Here is a 27,440-nt window from a genome sequence, read left to right on the forward strand (position 1 = left end):
TAAACCAAAACTCTAATCCCCTTTACTTTGGGGAAAATGGTCCTCAATAATAAAAAGGGAGGACAAAGAAGCCAAACTATTCCAAGCAAGCAGGGATTTTGATCTGAGTGGTGAGAAAGCCGGCAGCACCTGGAGCAGTTGTGGAATTCACACAATGCTAATCTCCACATCTGTATTAGTCCTTACCTTCCTCTTCACCTCTTCTCATTCTCATGAGCCTGTGACAAGGGAAGCGGAGCTTCATTCTTCCCCCGCTGCTGCTGGCCTGCCAGTGAAGCATATAGTTGGTACGGATGGATTGAGTCTGAACAACACGGGCTTGGAGCATGTAGGTTTGCTCTGCTAATACATGAAATTTTAGGAGAATTTGAAAAGAAAAAACTGTTGGGTAGACTTCATAGCCTAGAAATATTGAAATGTTTAAGTACAATTATTGTACTGTTTGCTACCAACATTTGCTGCCGTTGATTAAGCTCTAGCGTGGTCTCAGTTGTGAGGGTCAGCCTGAAACTGGGTGAGCAGCTGTTGCCACATGAGCAGTTTGTCCTTTCACTAAATTGCATGCCAGAGTACACAAAAGTCTCCACTGTTCCGAAGTACTTGTTTAACCATGTATAATGCAGCTAAAACAGAAAAGGTATCACTTAAGTATTTTTTTTCCATTAGTAGGGCGTTCCAGTCAATAGTTAGCTATTTATTAAAGAGATGGCTCATTCCTGGGGACCTGAGATGAGTTCCCAGCACACACATACGCACAGACACACACATCAGAATCTTTCACACCAAACAAAAACCCGGTTATTAATAGTTAAGTTACAGGACAGTCACCAGTTATTCTTGTTTGCAAGGATTGGTTCTGTGATATCTGACCTCCCCACGAGCTTCCACCTTCTCTGTCTTCAAATTAATGAGTTTGACCAGATAAAGCCTCAGTCTCCTGTGGTTTCAGTCCCCTCTCTGTGAGCTCCTGTGAGGAGAATCATTGTTTCCTTCGGTAGAGATCAGGGACAGGTACCAAGGCAGAGGCCTATTCAAAAGTTTCCCAGCAGGCCAGTTGGATGACGCTGTGGGTAAAGTGCCTGCAATCCAGTACTGACCTGAGTTCAATTCCCATGACAAGAAAGGTGGGAAGAGAGAACTAACTCCGACGAGTCATCCTCTGCCCTCCACATGTACACCGTGGCGTGTGTGTGCCTGCACAGCTGCACACGTATGCACTACAAGTCAATGAGTAAGCGTAATTTAAAAACCTTCAAAACACTGTTCTTCATTTCCTCCATAGTATTTGCCTGCTGCCATTACTTTAGAGAGGTAAATAAGCGTGAACTGTATTGAGCAGTAGTGCTGAATAGAAACAGAACAGTAGCAGAAGAGGGGGAACTGCTGTTTGTGACCAGGGTTCACATCGCTAAAACCAACCTACCCACACGTACATTATTTTTAAGAGTACATTTTCAGTAAAATGGTAGTACCGCCAGTACTTGTGGCCATTATTTCACAAGGATGCCTAGTGACCTAATGCTGAGAAGACACAGGTTTTGTGAATTTCTCATGAAGGAAATTGACTATGTGCTGTCCTCTTGAGGACTTTGTGTATAGCAGGTTAGGACTTTTCTCCACTGTTCTCTTTCTTGTAATCTCAAATTTTAGGTCACCAACCCATGTCCACATGATTCAAATTAGAGCATTCTTTCCACCAAAGTGACTAATATTTCACACAAGGGATCTTGCCCTGCTGACTTTGGAAAGGTTCTCAAGTCCACCATTTCAGGCCCTAGCTCTCCCATGTTCTTTTGCAGCTTGAAGACTTAAGCGGTAGACCTTAAATACTGATTTTTAGGCAGTTTTGACCAAGACATGGTTGATACGGAATGCTCTAGAGCCAAGAGTCACCTCCACTAGAAAGCGCAAGGCTAGATTTCTTGTCAAGTGCCACATGCAGCCGTGTTGTTCCAGCGAGTGTCTATTCCGGGGCAGTGAGGCATAACTTGGCAGAGGTGCATGATGGAACCTGCAGAGAGCTCCTTCAGTGGTGACTGCAAGAGGCCTGCTTGCCCTACCGAGCTGATCTTTCCTCTCCAAGCAAAGCTGCCACCTCTACTTTGAGCAATTCCTTCAATTTATGTTCGTTGCTCTTCAAGTCAGTCAGAGATAATTTATGTCTGTGTCCTCAAAGGGAGATGTGCGGACAGCTTATGACTTCACATATGCTCAGTCAGTGCTTCCTTGTTTTCCATCTCTAGATCGCCTCATGATGGGGACGATCTAGAAACAACCAGCTTGATTGCATTTTAACAGGCGCTTTGTATGAAAAGAGGGCTGGGCCATATGTTAAACACGCGTTTCATTCCCGAGTCCAACTCATGTAGTCGTTGGAGTGAAGGAGACAAACTGAAGTTGTCTCGTATGTGAACTTGAGGAAGCAGACAGAAGCCCTGTTAGCACAGGGAGGTTGTGCCTGTTTCCTGCCCGCTCGTGGGTACTTTACTTGGTCCTCTCACCTTCCTCTCAGATATTGCTGGCTGTTTTCTTCCCTGCATTGCTCTAGGCCTGTTGAGGATGCTTTCCCAAGCCCGGCTGGATCAGTTCTTAGGTATCCGTCTCCTCTGCACATTGCCCATCTTTAATCCCTGAAACCTGATTCCCATAAGGAACGCCTGGAATATAGTGAGAAACTTCATGTGTATGGGCTCTATTTTTGTCTAGCTATTTTTAGTTCTAGCCTTATAGGGTATTTATGGCCAAATTTTAGCAATCCTTGTTGCCTTGTGTGTCTTCCACATATTTTCTAGCTCAGTCATACTTGAACCCTGCATGTGAAGCAAAAATCATTTAATTGCTAGAACAACAGTACGAGGCCAGGCTGCCTTTGTGTTGTGTGAGCAGTGCCAAGCATTCAGCCGTAAATGCTATCTTTATATTCCACATTTAGCTGCAAATAAAAAGAAAGAGGAGACTGGCATTTGCATTTTATGTAGAAATGTCTATGTTTGTGTTAAATCAAGGATTTTATATCCTGTTTAAGGGATATTTGCAATAAAGGAGCGAGCAGCCAAAAACCTGGTTCATGCTGTAATTAGGAAGAATCTCAGTGATTAACCTGTGCTGGCTTTCTGAGAAACAAGTGGAACAAGTTTGAGGTGACCAGAACAACTCTGAATCTGCTACAGAACTGCTGGACATTGATCTAGGATCTTAGTTTTAAAGTACCTGTCCTATATGTAGCTTCCCCTAATTTCTTAAGGTAAACTACACTTTTCTGGTAATGCAGGAAACACTACACAAAATATTGATACCCATTGTACATTTGGATTTCTGAGTTATTTATTTTGTTTCTGTTCTTTGCAAATATTACATGCCAACTGATATCTCTAGAAATGAATGATAATTCTGCATGCTGAAATTGAATTCAGGCCTGGTTCGGCTACCTAGTAATATCTACACCAGAGACATGAGAAGTTACTTTTATCATTCATGAATGAAGACTATTAATGTGATTTTGGAAAGTAATTGGGTCTACGACATCATCACAAGAGTGAGAAGGTCATACTGCCCCTCCCTGCTTCTCTTTAACCTACCACTCTGATCTCTTGTGTTTGTAAACCCAAGGCCAGAAACTAATGAATGATGCTGTTTGCTCAGCAATAAAATTTAAAAAATAAATCTAAACCATGCTGGAAAATGGAAGTTTCTGGCTTTTCTTACACAAATAACATCAGGTAACACTTTATCTGCAGGCAGAACAAGAGTGCAGTGGGATAGTAGGGCCAGAGCTAGTGGCCTCTGTGACCTGTCCCCATGCCACCCATCCTGACTATAGGAGTGTTCTTATACTCCTTTCTGCGTCTCTGAGTACCCCTGAGTCCCATGCTGAACCGTGTAGAAAGCTCCATGGGATTTATCCCCTCCATCCATCACAGTGTGATGGACTGATACTTATATGAAAACATTCTTGAAGCTGTACCCTGCTTTTGAAGTAAGCTTTTAAATCTTTATTTGGAATTGTGAAACTAAGGCAGAGAGAACATCATCAGGCAGAGCCAACACCAGCCATGGAGCTGTCTTTGATAGCCCATTTTCTGTGCACTGCACTCCAGAAGGCTGTACAGTGTTCCTTTCTGTGTTCACAGCTAGGTTCAAAAGCTAACTAAATGCCAGCATTTGCCTTTTCAGTTTGTATAATCTTTTCTTCTTTGCATTGCATTAAACTTGATATGTCTGTTGTTTTAAATTTACTTTAGGAAGTTTGTTTGCTGTTAAAAGAAACCATTGATTCCAGAGTTAAGGAGTACGTGGGCATTTATAAACAGCACAGGCCATCAAATGCAGAATTCACAAGATCCAGTCCCTTGTCCTTAAAAGGTAGGCAACAAGCTCTGAGATTTTGGACAAAGAAAATAAAATTTCTGCTTTGTAGAGATTGCAATTACATTTGACTCTGTTGTGTTAGCATAGTGATACATTGAAAAAATATGCTGTAAAGAAGATACTGTGTTTGAGTAACAAAAATTCACCAAAAAGCCTTAAAGGGCTTTTAATGGAAGGCAAAATATATAAAAATAGCAAGTAAAACATTCTTAAGGAAACTGTAAAATTTTAAAGGTCTGTTTTGTTTTTTTGACAAATAATCTTACAAATGGATTTATATTAATACTGACATAAGTTGATTCAGTGTCTTATGCTTTTAAAAATGTTTTTCCATATGTCACTCAGATGTTCTCAAACAGGAGCAGTGTTATTCCCAGGGGACATTTGGAGATGTGTGCAGAGAGTTTTGGTTGCCATTACTGGCAAGGGGTGGGATGCTGGCCCATTGTTGGTAGAGACCAGGGATGACATTATATTCACAGAACGCAGAGCAACCCCTTCATAGCAGGCTACTAGCTCCCAAACCTAAAGGGCACCATCTCTGAGATTCTATCTGTGATGGCGCAGGTGAGGAAACAAGAGTCTGTAGGTTCAGTGGCTTGATCAAGTACAGGGTCGTCTCAGGACAGAGACTGGGGCTTATTTAGTGCCTTCCCCTCATCTGTCCCCAGTGCTTAGCTTGGTGGCTGTGATAGTGATGTAGGGGCATACTGAGTGAGAACCCTCGTAAGGGATGAGTGGCAGAGCTCAAATCCAGACTTAGCTCCTGTGGCCTCCACCCCAAGTTTTTTCTGTTTTCTCAGTCTTCTGCTTTGATTTTCTGTTTTGTTTTCATTGTTTGTTTCTCACTTAAAATCAGCATTTCATAGAAGCCTGTGGTACAAATACAGTGAGAACATGGTAATTATCAGACTACAGTGGGTAGACGATTGTGAACCCCGTTATGCTAACAGCACACCTGTTTAAGAAAAATACTGAATTATGTATTTCTCTGAACCTTTCTTGATCCAGAGAACTCACCTTTTATAGCTGATAAATAAACAAGTAGTTTTTGTCACCCAAACTGAAAGTCTTAAGAAAATGACATTTTCAAACCAAACAATGTTGCTTCTCAGTGACTACTAACCTATGGGTCTCGACCTCACGGGGGTTCTGTATCAGATATTTAAATTATAATTTGTAACAGCAAAATTACAGCTATGAAGTAGCAACAAAACATTTTATTTGGGGGGTCACTGCCATATGAGGAACTGTATTGAAGAAATAGAAAGATTGAGAACCACAGCTTTAGATGATGCTCTCTGATTTGCCACTCAGTGTTGTTAAGAATTTTAAGTAGACCTGGCCAATCTCACATTTTATCTGGTGCAACAGGAAAAAGAATGGATCCAGATTCTAAGACTCCTATCTCTGTCACAGGTGTTACAGTAGGTGGCTTGATCAGAATTCAAGCCAACCTTTCCATTCCCATCCCAGCCCTGACTGCTGAGGGAAGAGACTAAATACTCAGTACCCAGATTCTCTCACAGACAGTTTTGGTCCCAATATGGCAAGAAAATGTCCTCAGGTTTGTGTGAGAAAAAGGTTTATTGATTTTTTTTAAAAGAGAAAGTGATCTTATTGTGTATACAATTTTGTAACCTTTCCATTATATCACCATTATAAACTGTTGTTGTAAAATGCAGATAAAACTTACTGTTCAAAAACTTTCAAGTGTACACTTTTGGCAGGATAAATATGCACATATTTTTGTACAGTTATCACTTTTACCAATCTCCAGAAACTTTTCATTGTCTAGTCTGAAACTCTGCAGGCATGACTAATGTGTCCTCATCCTCTTGCCCGAGCCCCTGGTCATGGAGGTCTCACTTTCTGACACTCTTGTTCTTTCTACATCAGTGTCTCGTGAATGAAGCCATATAATGTCTGTCATTTTATTCTCTGTGTTATTTCCATTACAGATACATTTTTATCATTCTTACAGCTGCATTTATCACAATTTCACATTTTGTATCATCTTCCAGTATATGTCACAGTACCTGTTCATTCATCTACTGACAAAGTGTTTCCATGTTTTGGCTGTTATGAACATTGTTGTTGCAAACACTCATATACAAATTATCTTTTCAAGCTTTTTGGCTCTTTTGAATATAAATTTGGAAATTTTTGGATCATGGAGTGGTGTAGGACAATTGTCTATATTCTATCAATTATGTTTTAAGTAAATGCTGATTGGCCAATAGCCAGGCAGGAAGTATAGGCATGACAACCAGACAGGAAGTAGAGGCGGGTCAATGAGAACAGGAAAATTCTGGGAAGGAGGAAGCCCATTCCTCCCCAGTCCTGTCCCAACCACAAAAGAAGGAAGATGTGATTGTTCTTCTGAAAAAGGTACCAAGCCATTTGGCTAACATAGATAAGAATAATGGGTTAATATAAGTTATAAGAGTTAATAAGAAGCCTGAGCTAATGGGCCAATCAGTTTATCATTAATATATACCTCTGTGTGATTTCTTTGGGGCTAAACGGCTGTGGGACCTGCTGGGAGGACAGAAACCAGGCAGGACAGAAACCCAAACAACAATGGGATAATTATTTTGATTTTGTTTCTGAGGTTAACATACTGTTTGCCACCATGACTGCATCATTTTTACATCCTCACCAGCATGAGGGTTCCATTTCCCTACATCTTTGCCAACCCTTATTCTTAATATTTTGATAATAGCCATCTTAATATATGTAAAGCAATCTCTAACTCTGGTTTGTTTTGTTGTTTTTGTTTTGTCAGCTCCCTCGTGATTAGTGACACTGGCCATCTTCTTATGTATTCATTGGTTATTCATATGTCTTCTATGAAGAAATGTCTATATTTCTAGTCCATTTTTAACTGGGCTTTTTTTGGAGGGGGGAGGTTGTTGTTGGAAGGCTTTGTATATTATGCATATTAATTCCTTATTAAATATGTAATTTGTAAATATTTTTGCAAATTTTCTGGTTTGTCTTTTCCCGCTCTTGATGATTTACCCTGGTGCATAGATTGTTTTGAATGTGATAAAGCCAGAATGCCATTTTCTTCCTTTGTTCCCGGCCCTGTGATGCTATGCCTATGGAAGTCTTCTTCAAGTCCTGTCTTGTGAAACTTTTCCTCTAAAAGCAGAAGTTCTATGAAATTTTAAAAATTAGCCATTTTATTTAGGAACTTGACCCCATGTGAGTTACTTTTTATATGTAAATTAAAGTTAAAACCCACTTTCATGTGGATGTCTTGTTCTCTTAGTATCATTTGTTAAAAGACTACTTTCCACACTGAATGGGTTTGGTAATCTTGTCACTAATCATTTGAGCGTTGATGCCGGTTTATTTCTGAGCTTTCTCTTCTGCTTCAGTTGTTTGTGTCTGCCACTGGTGCCAGCGCTGCAGCCTCTTGATATACTATAGCTTTGTGGTAAGTTTTGAAATCAGAAAGCTTAAGTCTTGTAATTTGTTACTCGTTTTCAAGATTGTTTTGACTTGTTCCAGGTCCACATTGCTATTTTGATGACTGCAAAGTATTCTATTAAACGTCAGTGCTCATAATTTATTGGTAGAATTAGATTGCATCTGATACTGTTCTAAAGAAGAGTACAGTTAACATTCTAGTAATACACATGCTTGTAACTTCAGAGTTGGATTTCATGTTTATAGTTTTGTGAACTTGAGAGAGAGAGAGAGAGAGAGAGAGAGAGAGGGAGAGAGAGAGAGAGTGTTAGTTAGTTACTGGGGCCACATAGACTCTGAAAGTGTTTTACTAGCTGTATGAGCTACAGCTTTTTCTTTTCCTTTTCGTTTTTTTTTCTGAGCATGATTACCTGAGTTGTTCAGAGTCCAGGCTAGCCCCAAACTTGATATCCTTGTTTCAGCCTCCCAAATACTAGAATTACAGGCATGCACCACACCCAGCCTAGAAGAGCTCTTTAAAGATATTGATGGATGTGTGTTTAAGCATGTTGAGTGTATGTCTGTGTATACAAGTGTGTGCAAACATGCATGTGGCAGCACAAGGCTGATGTCAGAAATGATCACTGTCTACTCTTCTGCCCCATCCTTTGTGTCCAGTTTTCTTAGTTGAACCCAGAACTCATTGGTATGAGTGCTCTTGCTCTAGGGATCCCCTATCCTCATCTTCCCAGGCAGGAATTCTAGGGAGGCAGTTGTGCCCACTGACATTTACATGGGCTGTGGGATCAGAATCTTTGTGCCATGCTTGTGCAGGAAGTGCTTTAATCCCCAAGCCATCTCCCAGTCCCCTGCAAATGACTTCTCTGTTATCATCTGCTCTTGACTTTCTCTAGTTGCACAACAACAAACCAGGTCCTCTGTGCTTTGTGTAGCCCCTGGTGACCATTAGTGGTATAAAATTGCATTTAGTGTAGTGAGATGATAGTATAACCAGAGGAAACCAGGATGGTGCCAATAGAATATTTCATCACTCACTCTTTGAAAGTAAGCTTTATAGGAAAGCCCCATGCTTTGTCTCTTCTCTCATTCTAACAGCCTCTGAGCATATCTGTTGAGGGTCACTCCATGGCCAGTGTCTTTCCCTGTAACCACCAGCCGGTCTGGATTCCCACTTCACCTGGACCGCTGTAGCAGGAACCCCTCTGGCTTCCTTCCATATGGTCAGTGTGCCACCTTCTGTCCATACTGTAGTCGGGCCATCCCTTAAAATCTCATGTCTGCTCTTGTGAAGATCTGTAGAAACCCATTCAGGATATCCTCGGGGTCTCTAAGATAAAGGCCAAGCCCCCTGGGGTCCTGCACGTTTATTTTCCTTCTTGTTTAAATGCCTTTAATTCTTTTCTTGTAATGTTTCATTGTCCTGGAGCCTTTGCTCAAATTAGAGCCTCGTTTTTCCCTATTCTGTGTTGTCTTCAGCTCTCTAGTCAGAGTTCACTCAGGACAGTCATCCTATCTGTAGATCACAAGTACTCTGAACTTCACCTTCTACCATTTGATAAACATCTGTCTTTCCACACATGTGTGAGCCTCCCACAGACCAATTCTGCCCTGTATTTTCTCTGTTGTCTCTCCATAACCAAGGCAGTTCGTGGCATGCAAAAGCAGCAATATATATGTGTGTAGGTGATTGATCCATTAATCCCTTCATCTTTCCTTTTCTCATCAGGTCAGTAATTGCTGTGACTTGCCTGGCCTTTCTCATTTCCTACAGACCTGCTTTGTTTCTTCCTCTGTGTCCTCACTGTAATAGCTTCTCCCCTGTCTGACAACAATGTTCCAACTCAAAAGTTTTATTTTTTTCATCAATTTCCTCATTTCCCCTTTTCTCTGACCACGTGTTGTTTGGCACTTACGTCGCCCACACCATATTGCATCCTAACTGAGCGGTGCTCTACTTACCTGCCTTCCTCCCTCCCTGTGAGGGGAAAGCTGACTGGCACCCCTAGAGCCTCCTTCCCAGATTGCCTTGCTGCAGAGAACTGTCTCCTGGGTGTTCACCCTCCCCACATACTGTTTTCCAGGCATGAATGCTACACAGTTCTCTCTCCCACCGGATCACTCTTCTCAGCTGACAGGTTCACCGTGGGCCAGTTTCTCTTTTCCATTTCCAGATCCATATCAGGGTAACATGCCTCAGCATGGCATGTAAACTGAATGTGTAATCCTGGGTAAGCCGAAATCTACAAGCTCATAACTCTGCTCATTGCTCTAATAAGATTAATCTTATTCATGCTTTGTGAATGTTCTTTATAACAACTGCATAAGCTCCTCCGAGGCTGTTTCCTTAATCTTTTATAAAAATAAAAAGCACAAAGATAATTCACAAAGTCAATGAGCAGCATAATACAGATATTAGCTTCATCCTTCATAAGTCATCTGGAAAGCCCTTTCAGGTCAGGCTACAGTAGTGACATGAGGGAGTCTTCAGAAAGACGTCACCTTCAGTTCCCACCGGCGTCACCTCAGCTCTTTCCTCTAGCCAGAACTGGGTATGACCAATGACTTCCGTCTTTGCCAGACCAGCAGACTAAAGCTCAACCAGGAGAATTGTGCTCTTTTATCGTCATTTATGTTTTTATGTGCTCACTGACTGGACTGTACAAATGCCTGCAGTTTGGGCTTGTTTTAGATTGCTTGCTTGCTTGCTTGCTTGCTTGCTTGCTTGCTAGCTTGCTTCCTTCCTTCCTTCCTTCCTTTTTTCGTTTCTTCCCTCCCTCCTTTCCTCTCATGTTTCCTTCCTTCTTTCCTTCCTTCCTTCTTTTCCTATTGCCATCCCTTCATAATCAGTTACTGACTTACTGCCATTGCCTCTAGGTTCTCCTTCTAATTCATCCACACCTCTACTGCCAAAATAGTCATTTGAAAACAAAATTGACGGCCCTCAGCTTGAGATCCTTTTTGGTCAGAAGCTATAGTTTAATATCCTTCTTCAATTCTTCTTTCCTTGACACAAGCCAGAGTGTATCTGGCTCTTGGTTGAAGCTGATGGGATCTCTGAGGGCCAGCAGTCACTGTTCTGAAGCACAGCTTCTGGCACGGGATGGGGACAGCTTCAGGATACATACCATTTTAGCACAAAACTGATGTTCATCTGTAAAACTCAGGACATAGTACCAAAGCCTCTGCCCAGCCAGAAGAAATTGGTCAGCGCCTGGCCAAGCTCTATGCAACAAAACTGTATCTCATATCTGTTCTGTAGCTGCGGATAAGTCTATGGAGACAAAACATTTGGCTTTTACCCTGGGAATATAGACTTTATTAAAATATTGTAAAGACGAAAAGTCCAACCTTTGATTGGGTGGAGTTTATCAACTGAAAATTTACTGTTATCTTCCTGTTTCCATGAGTTTCCAAGTGATAACAACGAGCTGTTCCCCCCACCCCACGCTCGCGCGTGCGCGCACACACACATACGCATCAATTTCCAGCTATACAGGATATGTCCTCCTCAAATAGATAAAGTTCTAAAGCCCAGCTCCACTCTACCACAGGGGTTCTGAGTGATAGTTTTATGCATTTAACCATCTCTAGTTTATTCATAGCCCATATTTGCTAATTGTCTAAATTTTGATACTAACTATAACCACCATGTTTTAAATAGAACAAATGGAAAACAGCAAAAATGCCTGTCTTAGTTCTTGCACCTGATGCTGCAAGGAGGTCACAGGCACCATATGGGTGCAGGTCTCAGGTACTATTATTATTATTATTATTATTATTATTATTATTATTATTACTAATATTATTGTAATCATGAAACATGTAGTTACCATCTGTTACTCTCTTCTAATGTGTTTTCGATTCCTGTGTCTTTAGCTGACCTGGAGTCTTCATGTTGGGTTGTAGGGTGCTCTAGCTATTAGTAGCTCTGCCTTGACAGGATTATCCTTGATTTTTGTTCCACTAACTTTGAGAATGCTCAGTGGGGCAGGGTGGTAGTAACACATAATCCTGGCACTCAGGAGACAGAGGCAGGCATATCTCTGAGTTCACGATCAGTCTAATCTACAGATTGAGTTCCCAGGAAGCCAGGGCTGCACAGAGAAACCCAGTCTCAAAGAAACAGAGGAGGGGGGAGAGACCGACAGACAGACAGAATGCTCAGTAGATGGGACTGGTGATATTCCTATATTTTCTCCGTAGGGTCCCTTTTCCCTGTGTGCTGTCATTAGCCACCACTTCACTTCTTCCTTGGGCCTCTCCCAGCCTCTGTGTAATGGCTGAGGAGCCTGAAGTAGTTAAATGGCACTTTGAGCTTCCCTACCAGCCCCTGGATGGTCTTATGTGTTAAAGATTTCCACTGAGTCCTGGATTTAGCAGAATCAGGAAGGCATAAAGCAAGTGTTTGCTGAGCTTGTCCCTCCTACATTTGTTTCCTAACACCATGTATTTTGCCAGGACAATACATATTCTGATCAGAGTAAACTTTTCATCCTTGAGCCTACAAGCTTTGCCTGCTTCCATCAGGTCCTGGCCGATGCTTCACATTCCAGCAAACCTCCCCATTGTTATATAAGGCTGCTACATTTGAGTAGTGTTTGATTACATAAGACCACTGACTTTTATCAGTCCATTGTCTTATTTTGACTAAGTGATTTATGCAGTTATGGCCTTTACTTGCCTCAGTATTTTTAGCCATTCAGTCATCACATGACTTCCTTCTCCAGGGCTTTGGAGGTTTACAGACACCATCTGTTCTAATCATTAGTTCTTCCAGTTCTTGATGCTCTGAGGTTGTCTCTAACCCTAAAGGAGGCTCATCCAAGGACTTTATGGCAATGCTCTTCCCACACTGGCCAGGCACCATTTTGCAGAGGATTCTGGGAGAACAGGGGAAATCAAATGGTAGGGTGTGCCATTCTTAGGCAGATCTTCTTGAATGTAGATTACCATTCTCTTAGCATCCTTTTACCAAGCTATGTTTGGCTGGGTCTAACTCAGTAAACCTTACAGCTGAGTTCTGGTAAAGGAGCCCAGTCCTCTCAATTGTCTTTTTTTTATTGGACAGTCATGAGAATGACCTTCTCATCTTCAGTTAAGGTAAGGTAAAATCTGACTGTTAAGAAGAATGCTGGGAAGCTAATCATCTAATCCTATAGACTTTGGAGGATCTCAGGGAGATCTATGAGACACTGAGCTTACAGGAAGTCCTTATTCCCTGAAGAGAGGGGAGTAGTGCCCCAATGGCCTTGACCAGCATACCTGGAGAGCTCCCTGGCTAGTCTTCAGTTTGTCCTTCTACATTGACTAATCAGTAGTCCACAGAATACAATGCTCTCCCAACTCTCATCTTTTATACATGTAGCCTTTCAAGAGTTTTCTCTTGGCAAACTCTCATTATTCCAGGACAGGGCCCTGGTGTTGTCAGACACTGGGGAGGAGCACAGTGTTGGGAAAAACTGAGGAATTGTGGCTACTTGTTGGTCACCTGTCTCTTGAGGATGCTTCTGGTCTGTTGCCACTGCAGCAGAGGTGGTGGTCTGTGGACTACAAATCAGTAAACTGCCTTTCATGTTCCAAAACCACATCCTGTCCCAGCGTAAGATTGCAGGACAGGGGAATCACCCAGTACAAAGGGACAGAAAATGGTATCCCCTAAGCCATTCCCTCTGGGAAGCCTAAGCATCTGCCTACTAGTGCCTGCTACGGAGTGTCCGTCTATCCCCAGTGTCAGCTGTGCTGGTGTCTGACTCACAGCCAAGGCAACCCCTGACACAGGTGTTTTTAGCCACTTTCCGTCCCCATTAGTGGGGATTAAACTGAGGCTTTCTATATCTACACAAGTGCTTCACTGCTGGACTCTGGCTCCAGCCCATAGCCCCCATTCCTGACCTTTCCTCTGAAGATGAGAAGCAGGCTTGGAGTTGTGTAACTTGTGCAAAGGTCATGTGACTTTGAAATGTCAGTGGCTGGGGATAGTACAGCCATCTAATGTCTGATTGTCTTGTGTCTCCCTTAAGGCGAGTGGTGTGTACATATGCTTTCTTTAAATAAAAAAAAAATCTTGTTATTAAAGCTCAGCTCTTTAGACACAGGAGCAGTGTTCTGCTTTTATTACCATATGTGTATCTTTGTGTTAGACTTTGCATATCCCGCCTCTGATCTTGAGACAGGAAAAGAGACATCCAAATAGCTCATCTCCTACTTCAAAGTACTTGGTGCGATAAATTGTCTGTAAAGATAGCAGTCCATTTATGCTTGTGGAGCAGTAAGAACTTTTTAACTTATTACTCTATTCTATGTAACCTTTTCTTTCAGCTAACATCTAAGAAACCCAGCCCTTTGGAAAAGTGTAAGACAAATTAAATTTCCCTGGGTACTGTGGTTTCTGCCTGCCGAAGCTTTTTCCATGACTGTTCTTCTCAGTTGACTACTCCCCAAAAATCTTAGCTGCAGTCTCTAGCCAAAATGCACACCCATCTGCTCATCCTTTTGTGGCATCGTCCCAGGTATGGCATGTGAGTGACCAGGGCAGGAGGACTAAGGCTTCCTCTCCACCTACTTCCTTTGTAGCCTCTGGTGCTGGGGCACTTCACCACCGTGTTAGAGAATCAACGGGTGTTCACACAAGAGAAGAAAAAGACAAGATTGGCCAAAACAAGCAAGTTCTTCCTATTCTTCCCTCTGTCTGAGAAACGTTCCCCTCCCTTCCCCAGTGCCTGATGCAACACAAGGTCCTGCCAAAGAAAGCTTTCTCTTTGCTGTCCAGACTCGGGCTTGTGGTGAGCTCTACTCCCCGATGTCCCTGTGAGTGAAGATGTGTATGTGGCATTTTGTTGTGTATTTATTTTCCCAGCTTATCGAAAACAGAGCCTTTTCCTAATTAAAATAAATTTTGGAAGTGAAACCCGTTTCCCGTGAGCCCAGCCCTTCCTCAGGAGACCCCTGGCACTCTCAGGAAAGCCTGCAAACGGTCTGTAACTCACCACCTATGTGCTTTCCTTCAGCTGCCGCTTCTCTCCGATTTTAAAGGCAATTTAAAAAAAAAAAAAAGACCATACATCATCCATCCAGCAACTGCTAAATCTCAACAAACACAGGCCCTTGATAGATGCGATTTTTATCATCACTTCTGGTGTTGATTGGGCTCCTACTCTGGAGCTCTGAGTGCACACCCACAGCAGGAATAAGTGTGCTTCAGTCACAGACAGAGGGGGTGTAGGCCCTGTCTGACTCTCCCGAGCAGGGGAGAAGTGACAGAGGAGGAAACGCTCACTTGTGTGGTTTCTGGATAGTAAGGCAGCACGGTCCATTTTTAGTTACCTGCTCTGTTAAATGTTCTCAGTTTTCACACAGTGTTTTTTTTCTGATCGCAGCCACTTGAGAATTAAAATGGACTTCTCTAGTCTGCCGTAGAACATAGTGAAAGCATATGTCTTCTTTTTTACACATGGTTTAAATAGTTTTGGCCATTATTTACATTTTTTCCCATAATGTATTCGGTCAAAATATTTTCTAAACTTTCACCCACATACAAAAAAACTTAAAAGGACAGTAATGAAAGTAAGAGCCTGTAAGCCCTCTCGTGAGTGTCACTGTGGCATCAGCAGAGATTGTTTTTCCAAGAATGGGAAACTTGTAAAGCTTGAAGTTTTAGACATTTTACTAAAAGTGTGCTGAAGCAGCAGCGACAGCTGGAGATGCTTTTCTTTCTCAAATGCAGGGGAGGTGGTCTTCACCTCTTACCACAGTAAGTGGAAAGCAAACAGCGGTCCCACCTGGCTCAGCCACCCGACAGGGAGGGATGCTGCGGCGCTGCAGGTGTCTCGTCCGTTGTTTACTGCGTTTTGTACAAAATGAAATACAGAAGTGCTCAGAGACGGGTCTGTGAACAGAGGAGTGTTGTGTTCAGCCCATGAGGTGCTTGATTGACCCACTGGAGACAGTGCTCTGGCTGTCCGTATAGACTTTATTAGAGTGATCTCACTGGCCAGTGAGTGGACTGCTGCTCTCACTCCCACGGCCCTTCCCCCCTGATCTCACAGCCTGAGCATCACAGAGACTTCTTGAAACAAAACCCATGTTGCTTTCGCTTAGGTTCAAGTTATACTTCCAGCCCCTGCTGGGGTGTTTGTAGCAATTCGAGTCCCGTGTTACTTTTGTTGGAGCTCTTGTGACCATTGCAGTCCCCTGTTACTTTTGTTGGAGTTCTTGTGACCATTGTAGTCTCCTGTTACTTTTGCATCTGCTTAAATCTGATCACTTTTACAACTGCAAATTTTGCAATTTAAGTTGCTACATGTCAGTGACTCTACACAGCCCCCAGGAGTCTTAGATGCTAGAAGGATTTTTGTTGTCAAACACTGGTTTGTAAGAATGTTGTCAGAGGTTTGTCTTTCTGGGTCTGGGTTACCTCACTCAGGATCTTTTCTAGAGCTATTCATTTGCCTGTGAATTTCAAAGTGTTGTTGTTGTTGTTGTTTTTACTGCTGTGTGTTCTCCATTGTGTAAATGTACCAAATTTTCTTTATCCATTCTTCAGTTGAGGAGCATCTGGGTTGTTTCTAGGTTCTAGCTGTTACAAATAATGCTGCTGTGAACATAGCTGGGGAACCTGCATGGGACTGAACTAGACCCTCTGACAGTTATGTGGCTTGATCTGTTGTAGGGCCCTGGGAGTGGGGCCAGGACTTATCCCAGGTGCATGAACTAGCCTTTGGGGGCCCATTTTTATGGAGGGATACCTTGCTCAGCTTTGATACAGGGAAGAGGGGCTTGGTCCTGCCTCAGCTTGGTGTGCCCGAATTTGTTGACTCCCCAAGGGAGGCCTTTACCCCCTCAGAGAAGTGGATGGGGAATGGGATGGGGGTAAAAGAGGGTGGGAGAAGGGGAAGGAGGGGAAACTGGGGTTCATATGTAAAATGAAAAAAATTCAAATAAACGAAAAAGAATGTTGTCCGAGGAATTGTACAATTGAGTAAGAGGCCTGCCCTTTACCACCTCCACGCAGACCAATGATTTATTACTAGATTTTCCAAAGACATGCCACTTGTAGGAGTAAGTAGAACTGGTTAGCACTCCTGTCTGTTAAAACTGGAAGGAAAATAGTGGAAGAGAAAGTTTCCTGCTCATAAATTGACATAGAAATGGGACCAAAAAACCAAAACAAAAATCTCTTCTCTTAGGGATCTTTTTGTTATATTTCCAGTTCTGACAGGGCTGTCTAGGCATGCTGCAGACCAAACTAGTGCTTTGCACACAGGGCATGTACTTTACCACCGAGCTGCCTGCTCGCCATGCTACAGCCAGCGTTAACTAGAAATGTCACCATTTCCAGTGCTGACAACTCAATGCAAGGCTCGTGGCTCTTCACTTCTACCCAGCAGATGAGAACAACGCTCACCATTGAAAACCATGGTCTAACGCAGCATGTTGGGAACATGTTACATTGGCGTGTTGGTGTTATGTTATCCAAGTTGTCTAGTTGCTGCGTAGCTAATATGTGTGTATGTATTGGAGAGAAGGGCAGAAGTAGAGGGGGAAAGTGAGATTCCCTGCTAGGCCGTGTTCTCCTTGGCTAAAGCCTAGGGAGGTGACGACCAGTGTGTTTGACAGATTTAAAGCAGTGTTCTCTTCTCTCTGATATAATGCAGTGACCCTTTCTTATCCAGGCAGCATATAATTTTATGTACCAGGCGACAGGATATAAGGAAGCGCTCCCATAACCTGTGTGTTTCTGGATAGTTCTGTGTCCACTGCACCGTGGCAGTAGCCTTCTCACGTCTAGTACGTGTCTGGCCATTTATCAGCTTGTCTGTGCTGCATCACCACTCCCCACCTCCACTCCGGCCAGGACCTCCAAGGTTTTAAAGTTCCCAGGAATTGAGTTTCGTGTTGCTAAGGTTAATAATACTCATAAGTGCTTACAAGAGAAAACAGGTAGAGAGAGCTTGGTGTGTAAGGCGTGCATGAGGGCCTAAGTTTGATCCGCAGAATCCAGGTAAATAAAATTTGGGCATGGAACTCATGCTTGTAATTCCAGTACGTGGGAGGTACACAGGCAGATATCTAGGGCTCACTGAGTGGCCAGACCAGCCTCCTTGGTCAGTTCCAGGCCAGAGAGACACCATGCCTCAAAAAAGATGTAGCTAGAGACTGGAGCTTTTCTTTTGGTCTACACACATACACACACTTCATACATGAGCAAGCACTCATATTTGCATACACACAGGGAGGGAGCGAAGGATGAAAGAAGGGAAGGAAGGAGGGAGGGAGGGAGAGAGGAAAAGGGTAGAAATCTAACAGATTAAATGCCAGTAAGGTCCCTCTGATTCTATAAGGCATGAAGGGTGACTATAGAAAACTGGTATAAAAGAATATACTTTGATTTATTCTTGGCACTGAGAGTTGCTAGCTAAATGCTAAATGCATCCTGAAGAGTAGAGACAATTACCTACACAGAAATTAAAACTAAAGACCTTTCATTCTCAGATTCCCTAATGTAACCCCCTAATTTTTCTGATTATATTTATAATAAAAGTAGAGAATCTAAAATGATGATTTGCGGTAACTAAGCATTTTCTGCTAACTATTTTTCCAACCTGTGCAAGTACATGTGCACAATTTAATATCAATTATGATAGTTTCTGAACATTGGCTGGGGTTGCATGTGCCCTCTACCACCATAAATATTAATCCTATCTCCAAAGGAATTTACCACAAATTTCTGAGTGAGATGTCCACCTGGGTAGTTGCTGGATTATTCCTCTGGAAGCAGTTGGAGACACACTGGCCAGCTGCAGGGCCCTCAGAGTTTTAGCTCATTTAGATTTGCTGTTCTGCCACTGGGCTCTCAATACCAAAACTTCTATCAGTTTCTAGTTTTTAAAACTATTTTACCATCGACCATATAAGCTGGTGGAAATGTGGTCTAATCTGTTTTGTGAACTGCCTTAGAAAAGTTCTGTCTACATGTTATTGAAAAATAATAAAACAACAAAAACACTCAGCATAACCTCAAGTGTGAAAACGTGAATGCCTGGGCTGGCCTGTAGCTCAGCTGATAGAGTACTTACTTGCCTAGCTTAAACAAAGCCCTGAATTCAGTCCCCAGTGCTACATATACCAGGTGTGATGGTACATGCTTATCATCCTAGCTTTTAGGAGATGGAGACAGGAAGATTAAAGCAAAGTCATTCTTGACTACATAGTGAGTTCAAAGCCAGCTCAGGATACAGGAGTCCTTGTATCTAAGTGGGTGGAAAGGGGATGTTTACCTAGAAGTGGTATAAGTTTTCAGTTTTAAGCTAAGACCAACCAAATTTCATTCCTAGTGTCATAGATAATATATGTTCAAGTAAATATATGATTTATGTTTCTGTATTCTATGAACGTGTTTATGTACATACAGATAGCTGCCATGTAAGTTACTACTGAAGAAAATTAAAGTTGCAAGCCTTGAAAGTGGACACCCAAAATATTATTTCCTTAGAAATATTTGCAGGAATTTTGCTTAATTGCAACCAGAAGTCTGACCTGGAAGTCTAGTGTCCTGACCCTCTAGCTGTTCGGTTTCCTATTTGTGGTGTTTTGCTCTCTCCAACTGTGAGAAAATCTATTTTACATGGCTTTAACCCTGTGTATTCTTAGAAACATTGAAGTAGAAAATACTCCCATGGGGAGGACAGCATTCTCATTATTTACAAGAATGACTTGTTAAAGTTTCTCTTAAATAGAAAACATTTTTGAAATAGTTAGCAAATCTTTCTTTTTAGGATCTGTTCAGAAGTAAAAACAGCCCTGAGCTTCCCTTGGAGGTAATGTGAATTTTAAGGAGATTTTTGTATTGTGTAAATTTCCCTTTGATTAGTGAAATATATTTTAATCAAACTGTGGTTTATAAATCATCCCCTTTTAAGGAAACCTTTCCAGATACCCTTCGTTTTTAGTTAACTGAATCTTTTCTTCTCTAACCTTTTAGATCAGTGAAAAATAACAGCATTCTAGTGATTCAGGAGACTGGTTAAGCTGGTCCCTGGGCAAGAAACCCTTCAGTATTCTTATATGTCAAAGGCTCATGCCACGTTTAAACTCGCTTTATAGACCAGGCTGGCCTTGAACTCATAGAGATCCACCTGCCTTGATCTCCTGAGTGCTGGGATTAAAAGCCTGTACCAACCAGCCCTAGCTTGCTATTTTTCAATTAGAGGAAATTCTCTCTCTGTCTGTCTCCCTCTTTGATTGTGTGTTTGTTCCCGTGCGCTTGCCATGGTATGCTTGTGGAGGTCAGAGAACAATTTTGTAGAGTTGATTGTCTCCTTACACCATTACATGAGTTCTAGGCTTACATCATTGGGCCTTTACCCCCTGAGCCGGCTTGCTGGTGTAGAAGAAATCAGTCATAACTATTTCAGAGGATTAAGAAAAAGGAACGCTAGCAGTTAAGTTCAAATTCATTTAGTCGAAGAATATTTTCTTTATTTTTTTAAATTGTAGTATCAGATTTGTGCAGCGTTTCATCACTGCATTAAGGAGCCCTGGACAGATTAGCATTTTCATCCATTTACTGCTGATGCTTCTGCCACGAGTTTACTGTGCTGCCCTGAACTCTGCTGCTCAGCCCCGGGCTATTATGGTTATTTAGTACAGGTATATTGGATAATTTTTCATTTCTCATAGTTCTATACCTAGGAATGAGATTTCCGGTTAATTTTTTATCTCTGTGGTTAATATATTAAGGAAAGTACAGACTATTCCTAGTAGCCACATTATTCTGTTTGTTCCTGTAGTAAATAAGGATTCTATTTTTCTCCATGTTCCCACCAACACGTGTTACTGCCAATTTGGTTGTGCACACCCTAACAAGTGTGAAATGGCATCTCATAGAAGTTTATATTTCTGTCTCCTGATGACTAGTGATGCTTACCCTCCATTTGAATATTTATTGACCACTTAAAATTTTTCTTTAGGAAAATGCCTGTCCATTTCCATTTTAAATGTTCTTACCTCATAGATGATGTGAAACTTTTTCTCTTTGGGGTATCTTCTCTCTTCATAGTCTTAACTTCGACTATATGCAATCCTGTGCATTAATCTATCTTTTATTTTATCAGGCTGTGGACTTCATATCTAAGAAATATTGTGTAGTCCTTGATCACAAAGTTTTTTATTTTTTTCTAGATACTTTATAGGTTTACCTTTTGTAAATGGGTCTTTTAGGTATTTAATTAATTCTGAATGTGGTATGAAGTGGCGGGTTTAACATCGTTGTGGTGGACTATTAGTTTAAGATGTGTTACATTCATGAATACTTATTTGTATATTTTTAATGATGCAAAGATGTGTTGCATTCTTTCTTGTTACATTTGTTTAACTTTGTAAAGCTATTTTACTCTACCTAAAATACCTAATTGGTCTAATAAAGAGTTGAACGGCCGGTAGCTAGGCAGGAGAGATATTATCATGGCTGCCAAGCAGAGAGAATAAGTAGGAGAACTCTAGGAAAGAGAGCGAGGAGAGAGAAATAAAGGAAAGGAAGACACCAAGGGCCAGCGACCCAGCCAGCCACAGAGTAAGAAGGATAGAAAGGTATATAGAATAAAGAAAGGTAAAAAGCCCAGAGGCAAAATAAAGTTAAAGAGAAATGGGATAATTTAAGTTACAAAAGCTGGCTAAAAACAAGCCAAGCCAAGTCCAGGCATTCATAAGTAAGAATAAGTCTCCGTGTATTTATTTGGGAGCTGGGTGGCGGGCCCCCAAAGAGTACGAAGAAAACCAATTAGACATCATCCTTTGGCAGGTGGATATGCAGTTATCTTAGGTCCACTTGTTAGAGAGATGACTCTAACTTCATTTAGTTCTTGGCTGCTTTATTGAAAAGCAAGGGATAGTAAATGTGTGTGCTTGCTTCTGGACTCCAGTCTATATGTCTGTGAAGCTGACCTGCCAGTACCTGTCCACTGTTCACTGTTGCTTCTTAGAAGTACCCTAACATCTGCTTCTTCTTCCCGTTCATTTAAAGAGAGTAGAGGAGAGAGACAGATAGAGAGACACACACAGACAGACAGACACAGAGAGAGAATGAGTAAGTACCTTTGCCCTCCTGAGCCGTCTTACAGACACTTTCCATTCTTTTTAGAACCTGTTGTTGTTGTTCTTCCTAGCAGGATCAAACTGCCATTTTCTGTTTAGTTCAAAAGTCTAGGGGCTAGAGAGATGACTCTCTTTGTAAACACAAGAACCTGAGTTTGGACCCTAGTACCCAAGCTTCCTTTGAGACTAATATTCTTTTTTTAAAAAATGCTGCAAGATCCCTGGTGGCAGTAGGCAGCAGAAATGCTGTAGGTCCCAAATGGTGGTAGCCGGCCATGTGGTGGCAGGCAGCGGGCTCTGGGAACAGCCAGTCCCAGGCAGAACGCCTGATGTCCTCTGGCTGCCACATATACTTGCACACACGTTTACATACACTACATGTGCATCCTCATGCAACAAAATAAAAGCATTAAAATGAAACGAATAACAAAGAGGTACCTAGTGGAATTAAAAACAAATTTGTACATAAAATGGGATTCAAAAAAAGATTTACCCAACACACACACACACACACACACACACACACACACAATCTGTGGCCAGGCCAATGAGATGGCTCATGAGGTAAAGGGACTTGCTAATTACTAATAAACCTGGCAACCTGAGTTCAATTCCTGTAACCCACGTAGTTAGAAGTAGAAAACTGACTCTGCCACAGGAGGTCCTGACACACACACACTTACGCAGAGCTTTGGGGTGGGGGGGAGAGAGAGTCAGAGAGTCAATTTTAACCTGGTCCCTGCAAATGTTATTTTATATTATTGTAAACAACTAATGCTTTAATAATTTTGAAAGTGCTATTGGTCTTACCTAAAGCTTTTCCTCTAAAGTCTTAGATGAAAACTTCCATAAGTTTGTTGGTTCTCGTTATTCTATTTTTTGCCAAATAAGTGTGGAGAAAGAGATCCTTGTATAGTCAGGGTCTTCCTGTGCAGAAATGTGTATTAGTTACCCATAGGGATCGGGTGTGATGACGACACCCCTGGCTGTCAATATTGACTGTCTTTCCTCCTGGACTTTCTAATTACCTCTCAGACCATTTTTGTTTACGTTTCCTTTGGATTATTGTTATCTACTTAGGAAAACAATTTACAGCAGAGTAAGGGATACCTGTGCCTTCCTTGTTAAATACTGTTTTCACTCTTAATAAATTACCTATAGAAGCAAGTTTCAGTCATGGTTTATATTCTGAGACTTTGGAAGAGAGGGCTATATGAATACGAATGCTTAGAAGGAACACATCATCTTTACGGCCCTTGAGTATTTTCATCACATGATGTTATTTAAAACCCTCTTCAAAAGAATCTTTACTTTCATTTGTTACACTTATCGAGCCCTATAATGAATCCCACTTAGCTACTGTGTACATCACTTTTTTTCTTAGAGCCAATCCCATTTCATGTGTAACCCCTTCTACTTTCCCTCCCCTCCTTGAGATTCTTTTAATATAAAACTTAGAATAACTTTTATATAGCAGTGTCTCAACATAAATAGCTGTAAAAATGATCGAAATGCTAATTTTACAAAAGGAAGTAGCTGAGCTGAGTATAGCAGCACACGCCTAATCCTGCTCTTGCCCGGTACTGGCAAGAGGATTAGGAGTTCAAGGTCAGCATCAGCTGCCTGAGGAGCGTGAGGCCAACTCTAGCCACGTGAGAACCTCTGCAAATAAAACAGTCCCACAAAGTTTAGAAGTTTGCTCTTATCCATCTTCAGATTTCTGAATGTCTCAATCCTTCTAGATACAAATAAGGTTGAGCCATTTATCCATGTAGTAGGTTGCATCTCTTTGCAATAAATGAACATCTCTAATATCCCTTCCTCTTCCAGTTTTCTTTTGTTTGCCTATGTATTTATTTAAAAAGCAGGTCAAATGTCCTGGAATTTCTTAGGTTTGGGTTTAGCTATCTGTGTCTGTTGGCATACTGACATATTTTCCCAAACGTGGTATTGTATACCCACTGGCAGTTAGTGCCACTGACCTAATGAGATTGAAGTCCCATTGGCAGTGGATCTTTGTCCTTGATTAGGAATGCTGGGTGGCAGTTGGGGAACATTTCCTATTGTACCTCTGATTTCTGGTTATAGCACTTAATTTCATTCTAACAACGTATATCTAATGCAGATGCAGTTTCCAATCTAAGTTTTTTATTAATATTTTAGATTTGTTCATTTTTATTTATATTGTTAATGAACAATGCTGTTTAAGCAAACAAAATTATAACAACACCACCCTTATATCTCCTTCTGAAACTTGTCTAAATAGACAGTTAAGATAGGCTGATCCCAGCACTCTGATCAAAGTAGGCTGATCCCAGCACTCTGATGGATATTTCTGTGAGTTCAAGGCCACCCTAAGTAGTGAGTTTCAGGCTAGCCAAGGTTAAATAGTAAGACGTTTTAAAAAAAAAAAAAAGGAAAAAAAAGTTAAGATGGGTGTTTTGGGGAGGGGGGAGGCATGGTTCCTTTACCAGTCTGAATCTCTGTTAGATCTGATTTAAATCTTAGGAAGCAGCATAAGGCATGGTGTGCCTGTAATCTTGCCTTTAATGTGTCATCATGACACATTTTATATGAACTCTTTAGAACTTATAGAGGATAAAACTAAAAACTGTGGGTTTTATTTATTTCTTCTTTTTTTTTTAAGGAAGAGAAAACAAGGCGTGAGACCCATTTGCAGAAATCATGTAAAGGTGTGGCAATAACTAAGCCAATATGCATTAATGTCTCCTGAGTTTCCTGGGTAGTTTGAGCTTGGGTGCCTTAGAAATTACCTTTCTCCTATTGCCCCTCCACTGTGCTATAGAAGCCCTGAAAAAGACCTGTTTGTGTTTAAGGAACTAGGGTAACACACCTCTTGTTTGTGTTTAAGGAACTAGGGTAATGCATCTCTTGTTTTCAGAGAGAGATCATATATTTTTTAATGATATATGCTGTGAAGTACAACCATTACTCTAAGAAGATTCTGATTAATTTGTTTGTGACATCCTATAAATCACCATGATAATATTTAGAACTCAGTGACTTCCAAACTGACTCTGCATCTGAATTTTCTGGAGCTCTTTAAAAAGGACATAGCTGTCTGGCTATCTATCTTATATATGCCATAGACGCCTCATCTGCTGTGGTAGTTCACATTCCACAAGCCATGTAGATAGACACCATAGACCCACGGCTGAGAAGTGAAGAGACTTATCTGAACATCATGATAGTTGATTTACTAACTGAAGAGAAAGTAGAAGAGGTGATCAATTTGGGAAATATTTAATGTTGCCATCCATGATTTGAGTAGTGAATGCATTAGGACCAGGAAAAGGACCCCACAGGTCCTAAGATGGAATTGAAAATCTAAATGGCAGTTATAGAATTAAGAGGCCTGTTCTTACTAGCCAAATGCTGAACAAGCCAATGTAGGGGAGAAGACAGACTCTCTGAATGTCAGGAGAAAGTCAGAAAGCGAGTGGCCCAGGACTAGGAAACAAACACAACCATGGTGTGAAAGACCCACGCTGTGTCCTTGCGTTTGTTTAGTGATTCCCCTGAAGCCCTGTTGTGTTCTGCTTCTCATCTCTACTAAATTCCTGACACAGATGTTTGCCTTTCCAGAACCACTCTGGTATTCTCTTTCATACATCGCCCCTGAAGCTACATCAAAAATACTATCAAATACCTCTTGGTGGCCAGCTCAGCGTTTTGTTTTCATTAAACTCCTTCCTGAGACTTCTGTCCTTATCTTTGTCTCGCTGCTACTTGTGAGCTCTTCTTTGCTGCCCTTAAGCGTTGTTGTGCCCTTCTCTCTCTCTCTCTCTCTCTCTCTCTCTCTCTCTCTCTCTCTCTCTCTCTCTCTCTCTCTCTCTCACACACACACACACACACACACACACGCTGCCTTTGGATTTCTCAGTGAACACACTCAACTGTGGATCTGTCTTACTTTTTGGTCAGATTTTTCTCAGTACATCCCCCAGTGTGACTTCTCCCCTGAAATCCGTTTTGTTCTGCCTTCCAAATAGAGTCACCCAGAATACTCATTGGTCCTTCTCTGAAGTTTTATTCATTATCTTATCAGCTCTCCATAAACTCCGTGTCTCTAGCAAGCTACGATTTAGCTATGATGAATTCACAAAGGTGCGGCTCTCATCGCCATCCATCCCTCTGCGCACCAGCCCTCTTTCTGACTCTGCTTCTGGTATCCATTTGTCATTTGTCTTGACTGCTGATGAAGCTCACTTTCTCCCACTTGGCTTTGTTAAAAGCTTGAGACCATAGTCATGGAGTTCATTTCAGCATAGACTAATTCCTGAGTGGTCCAGGGAGAGTCCTCCTCCAGCGGTGGGAGTGGTCCAGAGAGCCCTCCTCCAGCGGTGGGAGTGGTCCAGAGAGCCCTCCTCCCCGCTGGGAGTGGTCCAGAGAGCCCTCCTCCAGTGGTGGGAGTGGTCCAGAGAGCCCTCCTCCAGCGGTGGGAGTGGTCCAGAGAGCCCTCCTCCAGCGCTGGGAGTAGTTGGCTCTTACTAGCTGAACCTGAGAACAGACTGAAGAAAGTACTTGATTAGGCTGTAGATAGGCATTATCTCTCAGTGTAGTTTAATGGATAGTTTCCAGTTACAAACAGATCGGTTACCTGGGTTTCTGAAATTGGCATAAAGCTCAATTAAAATTAATCAGTTAAAATTAGTGCATCTAAGGTAAATTTGTTTGTTTACAGGAACAATCTGGGCAAGAATATCTTGTGTTTGATTGGTAAAACACATGGTGGGGGAGGGTGATCATTGTGGATATGTCTATGGTGACATATATGCTTATAATCCTAGCCTTTGGGATCCTCAGACGAAAGGATTTCAATTTCAAGGCCAGCCTGAACTGTCTCAAGCTAACACAGTTATTTACTTAATTTTGAGTGTCAGATACAAGCCTGCTAGCAACAAAATTCATTGATTTACTAGCAGTTTCAAGCCAAAGAGCAGGACAAGGGATGCAGAACCACAGGAAGCAATATAAAGTTTGTTTAGTAAATGCAATGATTCTATCCTGGAGAAGAGTATGCCTTATGAGCCCCTACCCCACCTGTAAAGGACCCCTAGCCAGTGTTGTGTGGATCTGTGTAGGTAACCACAGCTGCTGAAAACTCAGGATTGCAATGGGCATGTCATACCCAGAGGGCAGTATTCCATAGTAATGTTCATTATTAGGCTCAGTGACTTCAATAGTCAAAGCAGTATAATAGTTGCATAAAACTCATTTTCAACTGTTTGGGAAAACATTAAAGCTCTTAAAAACGATCAAGAGTTTTGTCATATTAAATTTATAATAAATTTTATTAGAAAAAATGTTAGTTTCTTGAAATTGGTCTTTATATGGTTTGGGGTTTTTAAAATTAAATGTCCAAAAGGATTTTTTTAAATGTACTTTGACAATCTAAATGAAAGGACAAAAAAAAACTAGGAGTAATAAGTAATATTGATGAAGAAAAAAGTAATATTGAGAAGCAAGAGAAGAATTTGCTCTACCACATTAAGATTTGCTACAAATAAAGTTTAAGTAGT

The 27,440-nt window shown here is 41.5% G+C and overlaps 1 protein-coding gene across 4 annotated transcripts in view; it reads left to right on the forward strand.

Moving 5' to 3' along the window:
* Slx4ip (SLX4 interacting protein) overlaps positions 1-27,440 on the forward strand; it is a 161,482-nt gene that overhangs the window by 99,346 nt on the left and 34,696 nt on the right. For 2 of the 4 annotated variants that reach the window (XM_075962303.1, XM_075962304.1), the window contains one exon: positions 4,242-4,362. The exons of the other annotated variants lie outside the window; for them this stretch is intronic. In XM_075962303.1, coding sequence (XP_075818418.1) covers positions 4,242-4,362 — 121 coding nt within the window. The remainder of the gene's footprint in view (positions 1-4,241; positions 4,363-27,440) is intronic. 4 annotated transcript variants of the gene reach the window in all.

The sequence above is a fragment of the Microtus pennsylvanicus genome, chromosome 2 (assembly GCF_037038515.1).
Source record: "Microtus pennsylvanicus isolate mMicPen1 chromosome 2, mMicPen1.hap1, whole genome shotgun sequence".
NCBI lineage: Eukaryota > Metazoa > Chordata > Mammalia > Rodentia > Cricetidae > Microtus > Microtus pennsylvanicus.